Source organism: Quercus lobata, chromosome 6 (genome assembly GCF_001633185.2).
Source record: "Quercus lobata isolate SW786 chromosome 6, ValleyOak3.0 Primary Assembly, whole genome shotgun sequence".
Classification (NCBI taxonomy): Eukaryota; Viridiplantae; Streptophyta; class Magnoliopsida; order Fagales; family Fagaceae; genus Quercus; species Quercus lobata.
Window position 1 is genome coordinate 33,942,618 of NC_044909.1, and position 16,335 is coordinate 33,958,952.

General features: G+C 33.7%; 2 protein-coding genes and 1 non-coding gene across 3 annotated transcripts; 2 read left to right on the forward strand and 1 right to left on the reverse strand.

The window, feature by feature from the left end:
* The first annotated feature begins 1,034 nt into the window (after nucleotides 1-1,034).
* Nucleotides 1,035-8,807, forward strand: LOC115995136 (probable serine protease EDA2). The gene is made up of 12 exons (XM_031119575.1): nucleotides 1,035-1,361; nucleotides 2,216-2,341; nucleotides 2,490-2,645; nucleotides 2,956-3,138; nucleotides 3,744-3,860; nucleotides 3,993-4,046; nucleotides 4,127-4,198; nucleotides 4,544-4,749; nucleotides 4,914-5,008; nucleotides 5,990-6,064; nucleotides 6,987-7,070; nucleotides 8,428-8,807. The coding sequence occupies exons 1-12, from the start codon at nucleotides 1,161-1,163 to the stop codon at nucleotides 8,541-8,543; spliced, it is 1,485 nt and encodes a 494-aa protein (XP_030975435.1). The 5' UTR covers nucleotides 1,035-1,160; the 3' UTR covers nucleotides 8,544-8,807.
* Nucleotides 8,808-11,273: 2,466 nt separating this feature from the next.
* Nucleotides 11,274-15,477, reverse strand: LOC115995139 (protein CHAPERONE-LIKE PROTEIN OF POR1, chloroplastic). The gene is made up of 5 exons (XM_031119581.1): nucleotides 15,297-15,477; nucleotides 14,501-14,707; nucleotides 14,305-14,408; nucleotides 11,985-12,429; nucleotides 11,274-11,646 (listed from the first exon to the last, which is right to left on the reverse strand). Exons 2-5 carry the CDS (start codon nucleotides 14,644-14,646, stop codon nucleotides 11,490-11,492), a joined length of 852 nt encoding a protein of 283 aa, XP_030975441.1. The 5' UTR covers nucleotides 14,647-14,707; nucleotides 15,297-15,477; the 3' UTR covers nucleotides 11,274-11,489.
* Nucleotides 15,478-15,561: 84 nt separating this feature from the next.
* On the forward strand, nucleotides 15,562-15,634 carry TRNAE-CUC. The gene has a single exon. It is a non-coding gene; the product is annotated as a tRNA-Glu (tRNA).
* Nucleotides 15,635-16,335: the final 701 nt, after the last annotated feature.

Sequence of the window (16,335 nt, forward strand, 5' to 3'; positions counted from 1 at the left end):
AACTATACAGTTGCTTCTTCACATACAATTTGTTCGTTAGATTCTTTCTCATATAAAGACCTTCTAGTTTTTCCCAAACCTCCTTTGCGGTCTTTGCTTCTAGGATGTTGTGAATGACCTCATCACTTAGGTTGAGATGAATAGCGTTAGCTGCTTTCTCATCCATCTCTACCCATTCTACATCCTTTATCGTTTCCGGTTTCTTCTCCTTCTCAAGCAAGGCCTTATGAACTCCTTGTTGAATTAGGAGATCCTTCATTCGCCTTTGCCAAAGAGAAAAATTTTTCTTACCACAAAACTTCTCTATGTCATACTTTGTACTTAACATCTTTACTATATTCAAAGGATTGAATCCTAACCTAGCTCTAATACCACTTGTTGTGCAGATAGCACCGGCAAACTGCTTACCTCCATGGCAACGACAGAGAAATTTCACTATAAAAAAATAGAGAAATACAACAGCGCACAAAAACACTTTCAAGAAACCCAAATTCTAGTTACACCCTAGCACTTTCTCATAGAAACAATAAGAATAAAAGCTGACTGCCTCTCTTTTCTCTATTTTCTCTTATGCGGCTGCACTTACTAGGTTAATAGAATTTTCAAATTCTCTCTATATATTTACCATTTATCACAAACTTAATATATATATATATATATATATTTATTTATTTATTTATTTGTATTTATATGTTTTAGGCCGGCAATTACTAGGAATTATATTCCTAGTTGTATTCGATCATACTTGACCGACGGACAAATAGTGGGCTTGTGGGCTTCAGTGACAATTCAAGCCACCCACGTCAACAGGGTGGAAAGAAAGTACAGGAAGCTTCCTCTTTTTCTTTTTTTTTTTCTTTTTTATTTTTTGGGGGGTAAACTTCCCTTTTAAGCCAAGGAAACAAAAATACAATCTCCATTTTGCTGAAGCAACCAATATATGTCATATAACTTGACATTAAAAATAAATCTAACTGGACCGCAAAGGCCCCCCCCAAAAAAAAAACAAAAAACTATATTAATTTTAAAACTTTGCTTGTTGGATAAAGAAGAAACAAAACTGTATTTAAGGTAGCGTCTGTTGTTGTTGTTCTCTCTCTCCGTGAGTCTGTTGAAAACTTTGAAAGAAAGAAGAAAAGAGAGACAACCTTGGAACCACGATGATGATGAGACAGGAGGAGGGTTCGATGATTCTGCCATGGTTATTGTTGTTCTTATTATTCTCGAGCTTCTCTGATGGATTAGGATTACTCACATCTCATCCTATGCTTGACCGCTTGTCTGGAAGTAGTAGTAGTGGTAATTACTTGACTCAGAAGGAGTTCTGGTTCAATCAGACTCTCGACCACTTCTCTCCCTTTGTACGTTTTTTTCTCTCTTACGCAATGATTATTTTGATAAATTTGTTTGTTTATTTGCGAAATTTTGTAGAACTGGTGAAGCACATTTTGTATTGCTTATACTGTAAAAGGGGTGGGATCAGATCAGTTGTTGTAAATTGTAACTCGAATTGTAGTGTATGGTTTGTTTAGAAATGATGATGAAATTGAATTTTGTGAATTGTGATTAGTTGTGCTAAGAATTGCAGAATTGTGATCATTTGGGGAAATTTTTTTATTTTATTTTATTTTATTTTATAAGTTCATAATTCAATGATTGGCATGGAGAGTGGAGATTTGAAGCTTGAACGTCTCTGTTGGAAACATTAGGAAGTGGCACTTGAGCTACAAGGCTTGAGTATTGTAAACTCCTCGAGTACACCTCCGGCGTACCTGGGTGTTTCCTTTTATGATCAATCAAATTCTGTTACTTATATATATGAAAAATGTTCTGTTTAAGATTAGTTTATGAGTATACTTTACAGCCTTGTTCAATAGTTGGTGTGCTTAAATAATCAAAGTGATTTTTGGCTTTGTAAATTTTAGAATTATCCATCTTTGTCTTTTGTCTGATCTGCACATATATGATACCTCTAAGGAAAGAAAAAAAAAAAATCTTGACAAGAGAACTGCACTTATTTTTATAATCTACATGAATATAGTTTCTAGTTCCTTCCTTTCCTAAATACGTTTTGAGACCTATATAATTATTCAGTTCATCCCTTTTTGTGGTGGAGGCCTCGAACAAAACTTCTCTTCAGATTATTTGTGATTGCAAGTTGGTCAAATATGTGATGTGCATCATGCTCACTCGTAGATTGCACTTGTATTTGCAGGATCACAGGCAATTTCAGCAGCGATATTATGAATTCCTCGATCACTTCCGGCTTCCAGATGGACCTATCTTTTTGAAAATTTGTGGTGAATCTTCTTGCAATGGGATAACCAATGACTATATTAGTGTAAGTTATGTTTTTTAACCCAAATTTTTTGTTGTTGGTCAGACCCTTGCCAAGAGAGAGAGAGAGAGAGAGTCTATTGTACAATCGAACTTTATGATTCTTGTAAGTATAATTAGGAGCAAAACTTTAAACCTTGCAATTCTTATAGGTTTTAGCAAAGAAGTTCGGAGCAGCAGTGGTTTCTCTTGAGCATCGCTACTATGGAAAAAGCTCCCCCTTCAACTCATTGAAGACAGAAAATTTGAGATATCTGTCATCTAAGCAGGCTCTTTTTGATTTGGCTGTATTTCGTCAGTATTACCAGGCAAGTTATCTTCTCATTTATTAAATAGGCCAGTCAAGGATCAGTTACCTAGAAAAAAAAACTGGCTACAGTCATGATCCATAAGTCAATACTTCATATTCTAGTGTTTGGCAGTGAAGCATTAATAGAAGGAGAAGTCTTCTTGACATTCTGATTTAGGAGGATAAAATTCTTGGCTTCAATCCATGAAGCCTATGATTTTTTTCATCTCCTTTTGGACCTTGAAAGTTTAATCTTATAGGGGTGTTTCCATGGCCTTATTTCTATTGTATTTATCAGTTGTTTTGATAGCTTTTTTTTTTTTTGGCAGGAATCTTTAAATTCAAAGTCCAATAGAGAAAATGTTGAAAATCCCTGGTTCGTTTTTGGTGTCTCATACCCAGGAGCTCTTAGTGCATGGTTCCGTCTTAAGTTCCCACATTTAACATGTGGAAGCCTTGCAAGTTCTGCAGTTGTTCTTGCTGTTTATAACTACACTGAATTTGACAAGCAGGTAAAAGACTATGGTTTTTTTTTCTTTTCCATGTGCAGTTCTGTGTACACAAATGAAATTTTTGTTTCTGGAGCTAAGCTTTAAGAATGCTCCCTGTCTTGCTAATTTGCTATTACTTCCTGTCTAAGAAGAACGGACACCCCAAAATTTGTAACATGTCTATGTTGGACACAGACAAACAAGGGACACTCTACATTCAGCATGCATAGCCTCAGTGTGTCAAGTTGAAAAAAAAATATTTTATAAAAATTTATGTTTTTAAAGATTTATATTTGTTATTTCTTTTTTCCCATGAGCTAGAGCTTAATTCGCACTTCTTCTCCCATAATAATGGGATGGAGGGTGAGGTTGTGGATTCAAGAGGTGCATGTGTCGCTTACCAAAAAATACTTATTTAATTTGAAAACTTAAAATAAACATAAAATATGCCTAAAAATAAATTAAATATTCCTAAATATTTTTTTAATTAATTAATTGTCATATCCCCACTATGTCGTGTCCAAAGTTTTCAAGAATTATTATGTTGCTATGTCTTTTGTCGTGTCGTGTCCATGCTTCTTAGTTTGTTGTTAGATATATCCTTTCAATATTATCTTCTAATGCAGATTGGCGAGTCAGCTGGTGCAGAATGTAAAGCTGCATTACAAGAAACTAATGAACTTGTTGAACAAAGACTTGCAACAGATGCAAAAGCAGTGAAGACATTGTTTGGTGCAGCTGAGGTTTGAGTCTTTTCCCTGTCATAATTGATCATGATTCATGATGTAATCCAAAACATTATTTAAATAGCAGACTTATGAGAATTTTCTTCTATACTCTTTAGCTTGCATGTTGACCTTTATCTGTGTCTGCAGCTTGAGATTGATGGCGATTTCTTTTATTTTCTCGCTGATGCTGCTGCGATAGCGGTAAATATGGTTTCTTTTCCAGCTCTGTTTCTATTTTAAATTTTCACAAACTAGTGATCTTTGAATTTTAAATTTTGCAGTTTCAATATGGAAATCCAGATAAACTATGCTCCCCTCTTGTTGAAGCAAAGAAGGCTGGAGATGATTTGGTGGTATGCTCCTTTTTTCTTGCTATAGAATATAGATCTGATTCTTTCATTGGGGAATTCTTTAAGACATCAATGGTCTTCTTTTTGGAGAATTTATTAACTGCCTTCACTGGTTATAACTAGTTATCACTAGCTTATTAATGGATGAGCTGTCCAGATCTTGCTCCCCGCACTTTTAGTTACAGATATATGTTTTGCTTTGTCACATGTTACATTCAATTAAGTTTATTCTTTTTTGCTTTGTTCCATTTTTCTCTGTTCAACTTCTTAGCACTGCTGATGTTACATTTTCTTGGCCTTGTGCTCCATCCAGCTGTTGTCTAATGCTTCTAACATTGTTTCATGCAGGATGCATATGCCAAATATGTGAAGGAATATTATCTTGGAAGTTTTGGTGTTAATGTCCAAACATACAATCAGAAACACTTGAAAAACACTGCTGTTAGTGAAGATAGTGCTGACCGGTTGTGGTGGTTCCAAGTTTGTACTGAAGTTGCATATTTTCAGGTGGCACCATTAAATGATAGCGTTCGCTCCACAAAAGTTGACACAAGGCATGTTTCTCATCACCTCATTGTGATTAACGTGCCCATTTTATCTTTTGTATTTTTACTTGCCTTATTTAGAGATCATAAAAATTTTAAAACTTTTTGCGGTTGGTTTTGTGTGCCCTATTATGCGCATCTGGGCATGCATTTTGGTTGCTCATAAATGACAGATACCATCTGGACCTTTGCAAAAATGTCTTTGGAGAAGGCATCTATCCTGATGTTGCTGCAACAAATATTTACTATGGAGGCACAAAAATTGCCGGTATAAACTTTGACTTTGCTCCTGTCTATATTTTCTCTCTCAAAATCTCTAGGAAGCATGGATACTTAATACTAGCAGCCATGTCCATATCAGACATGTATCCTATATGGATACCATGAAGTTTTTCTTTAACTTTTTTTATATCCTCTCCGCTCTCACTCACTTTCTCCCTATGAAACTAAGATGTTCTCAATTTGTTTATTATTTAGACATATGTTTTGTTTGGCATATGTTATTTATTTTCTGAACTAAAACCTAGCATAACATGTACTTAAACATATTCATTAATATGTTAACAAATTATAGCATGCAGGCAGAAAATTATCCTAAATTTTCATTAATTGATATATTGCTGTATCCATATTGTGTTGGATACATGTCCCATATCTGTAGTAGTGCTTGCTAGGTGTAACCATATAAAAGAGTATTGGACCATAGTACCCATTTGGTAGCTGAGGAGTCGATGTTAGCCCCTGATAGATGGATAGTAATCTATGATTTATGGTTTGGCAACCAATTTATTTTCTTTGCATGTTTTTAGATATATCTAAAAAATTTAAAATCAAACACCTCTCTTTCTCTCTCTATCTCCAACATACCTATTTGCATGTGTGCATGTAAATATCTGCAGCTTTATTTATTCTCACCTTCATCTCCTAATAACCAATTGCTGCTTTTGTTGGTTTTACAATATTCATTCATGGGCTTGGGGAATCTAGCTTTTTACATATAATTTTTAGAAGCTTGCATTGTGGGAACTTGAGGGCTGTATGCACTGAATGATAAGTAAAAGTTAAATGTCAGAAGGGAGGTTTAGTATTTATATGAAGGCAGATTTTGAAGAAGTTAGTTTAGTTCAGAGGAGAAAATCGATGACTGAAAGTATTTATTTTGTGCATATAGGTTCTGAGATACTGTGATGAAATACTATCAATGTATTCACTAATAGTTCACCTCTTCTCATGAAAATTTAAAACGCAGGTTCAAAAATAGTTTTCACCAATGGTTCACAAGATCCCTGGCGTCACGCATCTAAACAGACTTCATCGACAGATAGTGAGTTTCTAATTTTTTGATATGAAATTACAAAATTATTGTAATAATATGGGAAGTATACTTATTACATATATATATATATATATATATATTCAAGTTACACTTGGTGTAACTTTAATTGGATGCGAATTTTCAATTTTGACAAATCCATCAATGGATTACATTATCTTCATATGTTCTCCATGCTTGCAAAATTTCAAGGTAATCAAAGATCATTAGTCATGTTATTAATCAATTATTTAAATTCAAGTTTTTGTAATCTAAAATAATACATAAAAGATGAATTTATGGATTGAATGGTAAATAACATCCGATTGGAATGAAAATTGGTATGCATGTTAAGAACATATAGAACATGTAATCTAACGGTGAAATTTTCAAAATATGAATTCAATAACAAGTTATTGGGTGGTATAACATTGCTTAAAATTATACTAGATGTAACTTAAACTCAACCCTATATATATATATATATATATATTTTTTTTTTTTTTTCCTTAGATGTCAAAATTGGGCCAATTCTTGTTAGAACACATATCTTAAATATAAGTAGTAATCACTGCAGACTTTTTCCCGTAGACATTTCCATAGATGCATCTCTATTATCTGATTAAATCGACAATGAAAAATATTATATATAAGCTTTCACAAGAAATTCTGAACCAAATTTGTAAGGTTTAATATATTTTAGTTAGTTATAAAAAATAAAAAATAAAAAAAAGGGTTTAATGTATTTCAGTCGTCTTTTTGTGGTTCCTGCTTTAGAATTTGTATATGATTACTCTTTGTATGTGAATGATTTGGTGACTTTCCTGCATGTAACAACTATGTGGGTTCGTTTTAATGGTTTAAGGACATTTTGATGTCTTTCCTTTATGATGTTTTTATTCTTTTACTAAAATCTGCCTGTTGAACTTTCTAGTGCCTTCCTACACCATATCTTGTCATAATTGTGGCCATGGCACCGATTTACGAGGATGTCCCCAAGCTCCTTTAAACATTGAAGGTATGCATAGCTTGTCTCAGATTTTATACTCTCAATGTCTCATTTAAATTTTGGCCAATTCATGGGTTTTGAAATGGGCTGATAACTTGCATGTTCAAAATGTAAAATTTGATGCATCTGGAATCTATTGCTTCCATAATGGGTTTCAATGGCTGGAAGAATAAGCACATGGTTATCTTTTCACAATTATTAGTTTGACATTGACGAGCAAATAAGTTGCGTGGTAAATTTCGTTCTTGGTCAAGATACACATCATAGCTGCATGCATGTCTGGCAAAAAAATTTAAATCTAAATTTTGCACATGATTGGTGGACGGTCATGACACCATCCAAACATGGTATCGAAAAAAAGTATTTTTGATAACCTGAGACAATCTGAGCCATAATCAAGAGTGACAGCCTGTCTCTCTCTCACGTTCCAGATCAGATTAAACTATCTTGGCCTTATCTCTCTCTCTCTCTCTCTCTCTCTCTCTTGCTTGTTGTCTCACTTGATCGAACTACGGTGACTCAAACCAGTGGTTATCGGTGCCACTGGAAGTGCAATTACTCGCTCCTCTCTCTCAGTTAAGTACAGCTGCCTTTTGGCCCTCCCTCTCAGCCATGAAGGCAACTGTGTTTTAAGGGTTTTTTCTTCTTTATTTTAGCCTAGTCTTTTAGACTTCTGGGCCCTCTTTCTCATATAGTTTTCTTTTATTTTGAACGTCTTTGTTAAAAAAGAAAACTTAAAATATAGTTCCATTTATTTATTTATCATTACACTGTGTTAATGCTATTACATAGTGCAGTAGAAGAGTTAGTTGTACTTTTTCAAATTGTTTCTTTTTTTAGAAGGATTTTCAAATTGTTTTTAGTAGAGCACATAATTGCAAATTTTTAATTATTTCTTTTATTATGAATGGATCCACTACAAAAACACGTTAGAGCATCATCTAAAAATACATATGATTGACCCTAAGGTTTAATTGTTGTTGTTGCTTTTAGTTGAATTTTCTAGATATGTTTTTAAATACTTTTAATGGCTGTTAATTATTTCTAATACCTACAATATACATATATTAACTGCCGTCTCACATTCTAATTTTTTAAGAATTGTCACCATGTTTATGTCCGCACTTCTTAGTTAAAAGCGTTCCTATTTAGAATTGTTGCCATGTCCGTGTCCACACTTCTTAGTTAGAAGCTTTCCTATATTGAAGGTTTTGATGTAATTGACTTGAAATTTAACCATTAAATGTATCTAATGTTGCCACTTTGAATGACATTCCGATATAATATGCATTAACGGTCATGCTCATCAACTTTTCCTGCAAATAGTTGATGTTGTCTCTTCTGAAGCTTTGGTTTTTCCCCTCAGGCAATGCCGAGAAATGCAGCTCTCCTGATGCAGTCAATAAAGTAAGGCAACAGATCGTGGAACATATAGATTTGTGGCTGTCACAGTGCCAAGATGCAGCTAGGAGTGCTATCTGATGTTTGGATCATATAAATGTGTAAAATGATTATTTAACTAACCTTGATGTTGTGCTTTATATCTTCTGAGCAGATCTTTATATGCAAATATATCTCAGATATTGCCAGATGAGTTGCAATCTTATGGACATCAAACCTGTATATATTTATAAACAGTAGTAATTTAGAGGCACGGTTGGTATTACTTCTGTAAATTTGTTGTATACCTATCATATCCAGATAAAGGTAATTACTTGGTGAATGTGGAAACAGCCTTTGTAATTAGATGCATGCCAAATTGACGAATCCTTCACCCATGTGTCTTGAATAACTTTTTGAGTGAAAAGGCTGATGTTATAATATTATAGCCAAAGAATGTCATTATAGAGAGATTTGAAACATGGAGTATTTGGAAGTTGGGAAATTATACTTTAATCCACCCATGGTTAACATCAAGTTCAAATTGTTAACACGTGGTTTAAATTTTTTTTTTTTTTTTTTTTTTTTGAGAAACAGTCAACCATTTAATTTTATTCACTGGCTCATGGGTTTTAGTGTTCGTTTGGATATAACTTATTTTGCTGAAACTAAAAACTGAAAACACTGTAACAAAATAATTTTTAAATGTGTGAATAGTACCATGAGACCTATTTTTAATGAAAAAGTTGCTAAAAAGTGAGGTTTGTGGATCTCATGACTGAAAAGTTGATTAAAAGGTGTTGGAAAAGTTGCTGAGTTGTGCACTGTTCACACTATATTAAGTCAACAATCACGGAACACAAAAAAAAAAAAAAAAAAAAAAAAAAAAAGCCTGAAACGCGTGAAAGTCCAGATGTGAACGCAAAACGTATAAATAATCATATCCAAACACATAGTTAATGCACTTCAACATATATATTTTTTGATAGGTAAATAATGCGGAGAGGGGGAGGTGAGGTTTGAATCTTAAACATGAGACATCAAAGAGAGTGCTAATTAATATCATTGGGCTATTACTTTAATTAGAATGAGATTGTTATTTTATTTTTAGGGTTTTCTTTGTTTCAGCACATCCATGTGTGGATTGTAATGATATGGGATTAAAAGTATTAAAAGTTGTGATCAAGCGGATAAAGTATACCTTTTTAAATCCTGGATTGGCAATTCAAACTTTACTCAAATCACGTGGTTATAGTATGAACCCTTGAAAATTATTTTATAGAACGTGTAAAATTTCTCTATAGGATTACCCTAGTGATATTTGTGGGTGTGTGTGCAAAAGTATGGTGGGCAATGAGTAGGTGACTAGGTGCACCACAGTAGGATTGCTCTAAGTAAGAGATAGGAATGAGTAAATGCTAAATGGAATTTAATTTTGGGTTTCTAATTTGATAGCTTCTTCGTACAGTAGAAATCCCCTATCAATTGGGCAAAATGGGCATTGGCGTTCAACATTTCAAACAAGTTTACAATATACCAAATATATATTATTTTACAAACTCTGATACAGTAGTTCTTAAATATACTAATTTACTGTTCGCGGTTGCTATAAAAAGTTTTAGCAATATCAACACGGGTAAAGTGCAATTTGGGTGTGGTTGGATGTAAAACAGCAATTTGATGAAATTGATGACATATACATGTCTAGTTTTTGGTTTCTGCTATCCATCATGTATTTGTTCGCATACCATAATATGTTTATTAGATTTATTCTAACCTTAGGTCTTTAATTTGTAAATTTTGGCTATCCATATATTTGTAAAATTATTACAATTTATGTTTTTTTTTCAAATTGTGATTCATTCTTGGATCTTGGAACATTAGTAAATTCAAATTGGAATCCAGAAATTATAAATTTAAAAAAAAAAATCTTTAGTTACGTAAAGTTATGTAATCTAATCTTTTAAAAAATTTAATCTTTAGTTAGGTAATGTTTTTGGTTATCCATGTATTTGTCAAAAAAGTAAAAGCTATTTTAATTGGTTCAAGTTGGAATACATTAGATGGTGTGTTTGTGATTTTTTTTTTTTTTTTTTTTTTTTTTTTATAGGGTGAGGTCCTAAGGGACTTTTAAACATCATTTTAAAAAGAGAAGAACATTTATAATTTATGTGAAATTGATGAAATATACATAAATCATAATTTTCTTTTAGAAAACATAAATCTTAGGTTGCATGAGGAACTAGAAATGATTTTGTTGACTTGATATTATCATGATATATTAACATGATTAGAAGTGGCCACTTTACTTGGAGAGATGGGTTTCTATGGAGTAGATGAGGGGTTTTTGTTTTGGCTGTGGATGGGAGTCTGCGCGTGGGTACTTTGCTTTTGGAGAGGGAGAAAATGGAACTGCGTTATTTCTCTTTTATCTCGGGTGTGGTCGGTGTGGACTGTGGACCATTTCATGCTTTCAAAGTTTCAGATCTATATTTAGATTCCTATTTATATTTTTCTCAACCAAAAACAAATCCTATTTTTTTATTTAGCATATACAAATTTTACTGCTATAAATTAAATCACAATTTTTGTCACAATTATTTACAAAAATTACAGGTCCTTGTAAAAGTGACAATCAATCATAATCTATCATATAGGAATAATTGTGGCTTAACTTGTAGTACTAAAATTTTTGTTTAGTATAATAAAATCATATTTTACTTAACCACTTTCCAAAAATACCAAGGTTAAATAATCTATTTAATAATTAGTACCACTAGACTCTCACTCATACCTGACCAGTATCTTTTTCTAGTTTACACGCTTTCTCCAAACAACAAAACATCCATTTCCATAAAACTTTTCTTCCTAAACTGCAGGCTCATTCAACAAAATATTAACACGACAGCCGGAAAGAATCAAAACTGTATTAGAGATACACACAGTTCTATTAAGCAAAATCAGGGAATCAACAAACCAGCTACAAAGAAAATCTGGTGATCTCCACTCCAAAAAGAATTGAGGCCTCGTACTAATATATAATTGGCTCTACTTAAGATATGTAGATGAAATCCAAAGTAGAACATAGGTTATTAATGAACTCATCACTTCAAAACTCCTCGGTCCTTTAAGTAAAGGTACAGGAGGAATCACAGCCACCATCAAGAATGTTCCCAACAGCCATGAGAAAGCAAAAGATCCAGCCCTGCAACATAACAACAAATTTTATGATAAGGATCTATGTAATATTTCAGCTTTAAGTAGCAGGGAGATTCAAGAGGGCATTTAATTTCAAAAGGGAAGACCATAAGCTGATCTGGAACGTTTGCATAAACAGGGAAAGCTCATGACATTTAAGATAATCATGAAAAACATTAGCTCATTATAGAAGCATACACCATGACATTGGGCTCAGGACTAAATGCAATGGTTGGTACAATACAAATTTTCTGTGAAGAAAATCTCACAACAATGACCTAAGTGATTAACAGCAGGAACATTCCAATATTCCATGTTTAATTAAACAGATACTGTTCCACATACCCGTAAAGAAAAGCTCGGATTTTGCTCTTCAACCGATCGTATATAAAATACATGGTAGCCAGCAGGGAGATTGCAACCTGAAGGGTCGGGCCTTCTTCGGTTGGGAAGAAAGCAGTGAGAACCCCAAGCACTATAAATGCAATAGATGTTTTTATAATGAACTTTGTTGATGGAGTTCGAAACCTATTTGTAAGAGCCTGAACAACACGGGACTGCCTGACTTCTCTGACCTTTTTTTTTATGTCAACTTTTGGGTTCTTCCTATCATAAAACTTCTGCAAAATTATTTTGTCATGGGCTGACTCAATAGCATCCACACTTGGTTTGTGGCCCGCATATTGACGAATAAGAAAGTTTCTTGCAGCTTGAATTTCATCTTCAGAAGCCTCCCTGCTTATTCCAAGTCGTTTGTATGGGTCCCTCACATTAATTCTAGGAAAGATAGCTGAGCTTGCAGAAAAGGAGAGAATTTTAGAGTCAATGGTGCCAAATTGTTACAATATTTAGTGAACCAAATTAATAGAATATGGTCAGCAGCAATAAATCAAAAAAACGCTTACAATGTGAAGGTTTGCATCAACTTAATGCTTAAGGAACTAAGAGCAAGTCCCTAGTTGCCTTACCTATATTTCAGCAAAGGGAAGAGAGAAAGAGAGAGAGAGAGAGTCATTCATGTCTCCATTTTTTTTTTTTAATAATTGATAAGAGTAGAACCTAAAATCTATCCCAACACTACCCACCCTAAACCACCTAAGCTAAATCCCAGAGAGAAAGAGTGAAACATGCTTTCTAAATTCTAATAAATTCCGTGCAGAATAGAGCAAGGATGGTGACATGAAAGAAAGTCATACTGGTGAGCCACACCAATAAGTTCAACAAAGGCAATCCAGTCACCCAACACCAAATTTCTCAATACAAGAGCAGCCCACAATTTATCCAATTATAAAATGTCAGATGCAAAAACAGCTTAGGCATGAATTCTCAAAGCAGCTCACTAATAGGAACATTTACTGTTGAAATTGCCTCAAATTCTTATTTTCACTTGGTTTGGATTTTCTTGGGATGAATGAAAAGTCTAAAAAGTAATTTGCTCTTTCTTGTCCGCCAAAGTAATAGTATTAAGCCTTAAATATAGATAAAAATATAAAGGGAATTCTAAATGGGTAGGAGAAAACACTCTTAGAAGAACATGGCTGAGTTTTTTCAAAGAGTAGTTTTAGTCCAAGAGGTCCTCCCATTGGGGAGGAGAGAACACTCTTAGAAGAACATGACTGAGTTTTTTCAAAGAGTAGTTTGATAGTTCTTTGGGCTTGAAAGATACTCAGATGTGTGAATGAATAGTTTGCCAATTGTTTTGAGTGAGAGAACACCAGTGAGTGCATTGAGGTTTTGGGCTTGTGAAGTGTCAAGTTTATGAGTACGTAGTGAGTTTGTTTTGGGTGTATTGGGACTTGGGTTAGTTTATGTTTATGAGAGGTTTTGTTGTGTTTGTGAGGTTTGTGCGAGTGTGCTAGTTTTTTTTGTGATGTTTGCTTGAGTTTTTAGAATCTATATTGTGGATAATGGATTTTGGTTAACATTGCCCATAGATACAGGCATGAAATTGGCCAAACCACATTAAATATTGTGTCCTATGTACATGTTTTATTTTCTTGTTCAAACGAATGTGAATTCCAACATTTATACTATCTTTTTTACAATGCTGAGACATATGAGGGAAAAGGCAGTGAGAGAGAATTTCCTTGTTTGATGAATGCAGAAATGGAAGGAGAGAGATTGTGTATCATAAGAAAAATATGAGAATTTCCAATTTTATCTTCACTTAAACCATTTAAATTGGCTCAGTAAGAAAATAGCTTCAATCTTCTCTTCCTTTCTATTTCCATTCCTTCCTAACCAAACAATGTCAGAGAAAGGTGGAATCCACTCGTTTCCCCATCCTTCCCCTTTTTCCCTTACCTCTCCACCCTTCCTACAAAATATGTAGTGTTAGATATTAAAGTTACAACTGGTCAGTAGCCCAATAACTCCATCAAGCGCTAATAAAATATGGCTCAGTAAAGCTCCCAGCCTTACAAGCAAACACAGAGGCAAATGTCAATGCTTCACTATGCACATCATCTGATCAGGACAAAATTTTAAGAAGGTCATGAAGGTTCTCATGAGCTCTTCCACAGAAAGGTTCACAACAAACATGCACATTTATTTATTATTTAGGTTTACAAAACCATGGCTTGCAATAAACCTTTATCCACTAACTATAAATCCCCATGGATAACAATAACACAATCATCAACTAATCAAGAAAGTGAAAGATTACCAGTGGGTTCATTTGGCGTATCACCATAGGAAGCATCCATTGCACACTTGATCAAGTAAGATGGTCGCATTCTGCATCTTTGTCTAGAACCAACCCAGTCAGTTCTGTTCGGTCACAACAAGGAAAAACATAACAATGTTATAGTAGCGTACAGCCCTCACTCCAAGTTCAATAGTTGGTAACAATTAAGAAGTACCTTACTAAACGGAGAGAATCAATCTGTTGTTTAGGCTTCCCAGGACTAGAAAGCACAAAAGCTCGCCTATTCAGCGAGCCCGGGCCACATGAAGGTATCCGGAGACAACATCTTGATGGACTAGCAGTCAATCCAAACACTGTCATCTTTTGGCCTAAGTTGCTATTGTCAATCTATGACACACTAACTAATACCGCAAACCAATGGCTGCAACATATAAACAGAATCGGCCATATCAGATTGAGTAGACAAAACAACTTGAATCAATTAAAATAAATATATAATAAGGCTCCTAAACTTTAGGCCACAAGCGATTTTAGTCCCTGAAGTTCAAAGTGATCAATGTAAGTTTATGTTCTGAAAGCGATCACATCAAACTTTACGGATTAAAATCGATTATGAGCTAAAGTTTAGGGATCAGTAGTGTATTTTGGCCTAATAACACTGCATTATAAGCCCAATAGCAACAAGAAATATCCAACCTAGTAGAGTAGTAATTATAAAAAAGTTTTTTTTTTTTTTTTAATCAGTAATCATAAATATAAAAGTGAAGCAAGCATAGTAATCTACAAAATAAAATCTAACTTTCAATCTCCAAATAATTACAATCCAAAAACAGTAGCCTCTAGAACCCAACCAACAGGTAATAAATTCGATTATGTTTGTGTGGTTTTGCAGTGGAATGGAAAATAAAAGAATGGATTTAACCTAAGAGTGAGTAATTGAAATCCGTGAGAATTAAAAAAACTCCAAATGCGGAAATTGAAGTTTAAAAAACAAAAACAAAAAAACATACCTGCTCGGCGTAGAAGAAAGATAAAACAATCAATCTTCTTTGTACTATATGAAAACAAAACAAATCGCTTGTGTGTTTCTAACGGTTGGTTTGTGTTTTTATGTGTTTCTGTAAGAACGGATAGGAGAAATGCCCAGCGAGCGAGGACTTATTAGAGTTTAAACACACACAGCACTAAAACCCTGTTCTGAGGAGTGTCAGAATTTAATTTAGTACTCAAAGAATTTGAAATTTATATTATGTTTTGAGTAACTCAAACATCGAGTCCGTTGTAGTCTAGTTGGTTAGGATACTCGGCTCTCACCCGAGAGACCCGGGTTCAAGTCCCGGCAACGGAATTTAATTTAATTTTTTGAATTCTGGCTTTTTTAACTTTTTTTTTAGGTGTTACCGGCTTAAAAGCATTAGGAATGTATGGATGAAAATTTTAAAACACATTATCAATCAATCATTTTCAATTGTTCACTTACTTTTTCATTAAGTGAGAAAGGGGATTTGACATTTGAATCTTAATCCCCATACAAGGACAAAATGCTATTAAATCATATGACCATTGACAAAATTGTTTACTTACTTTTTACATATAAGTTGAAATCATTATCAAGTGTATCTAGCCTTATGTGAGGACAATAAATTATTGGCCCAACAAACATTACACCCAAAAGAAATTGTCATGGAGCATGAGGGTTAAAATTTGGAATTAAAGACACGAGCATTTTTTTTTTTTAAGGAAACTAATACTCAATTGTTTATAATTGTTTGATTATTTATTTTTTGAAGTATAAGCAGAGAAATTTGACCTCCAGATCTTAATTCCACAAAATAGGACCAAATGTCATTAGAACATATAGTTTTTGAAAATATTCACTCACTTTCCACACAAAAAATGAAAACTACATAAGATGTACCTAATTTTATGTGAGGACAACCAATCCTTGGCCAAACAAACTTTGTACACAAATGAAATCATCATTACGCTATCAAATCAACTATATGCTCATGTTCCCATCAACCAAAAAAAAAAAAAACTACATGCTTA

Coding starts and splice junctions, on each gene's coding strand:
- LOC115995136 (XM_031119575.1), top strand. CDS start 1,161: ATGATGATGAGACAGGAGGAGGGTTCGATGATTCTGCCATGGTTATTG. Junction 3,139..3,743: donor ACACTGAATTTGACAAGCAG/GTAAAAGACTAT, acceptor CTTCTAATGCAG/ATTGGCGAGTCAGCTGGTGC. Junction 4,750..4,913: donor TCCACAAAAGTTGACACAAG/GCATGTTTCTCA, acceptor CATAAATGACAG/ATACCATCTGGACCTTTGCA.
- LOC115995139 (XM_031119581.1), bottom strand. CDS start 14,646: ATGACAGTGTTTGGATTGACTGCTAGTCCATCAAGATGTTGTCTCCGG. Junction 14,409..14,500: donor GATTCTCTCCGTTTAGTAAG/GTACTTCTTAAT, acceptor GTGACCGAACAG/AACTGACTGGGTTGGTTCTA. Junction 11,647..11,984: donor ATCCGAGCTTTTCTTTACGG/GTATGTGGAACA, acceptor GTTATGTTGCAG/GGCTGGATCTTTTGCTTTCT.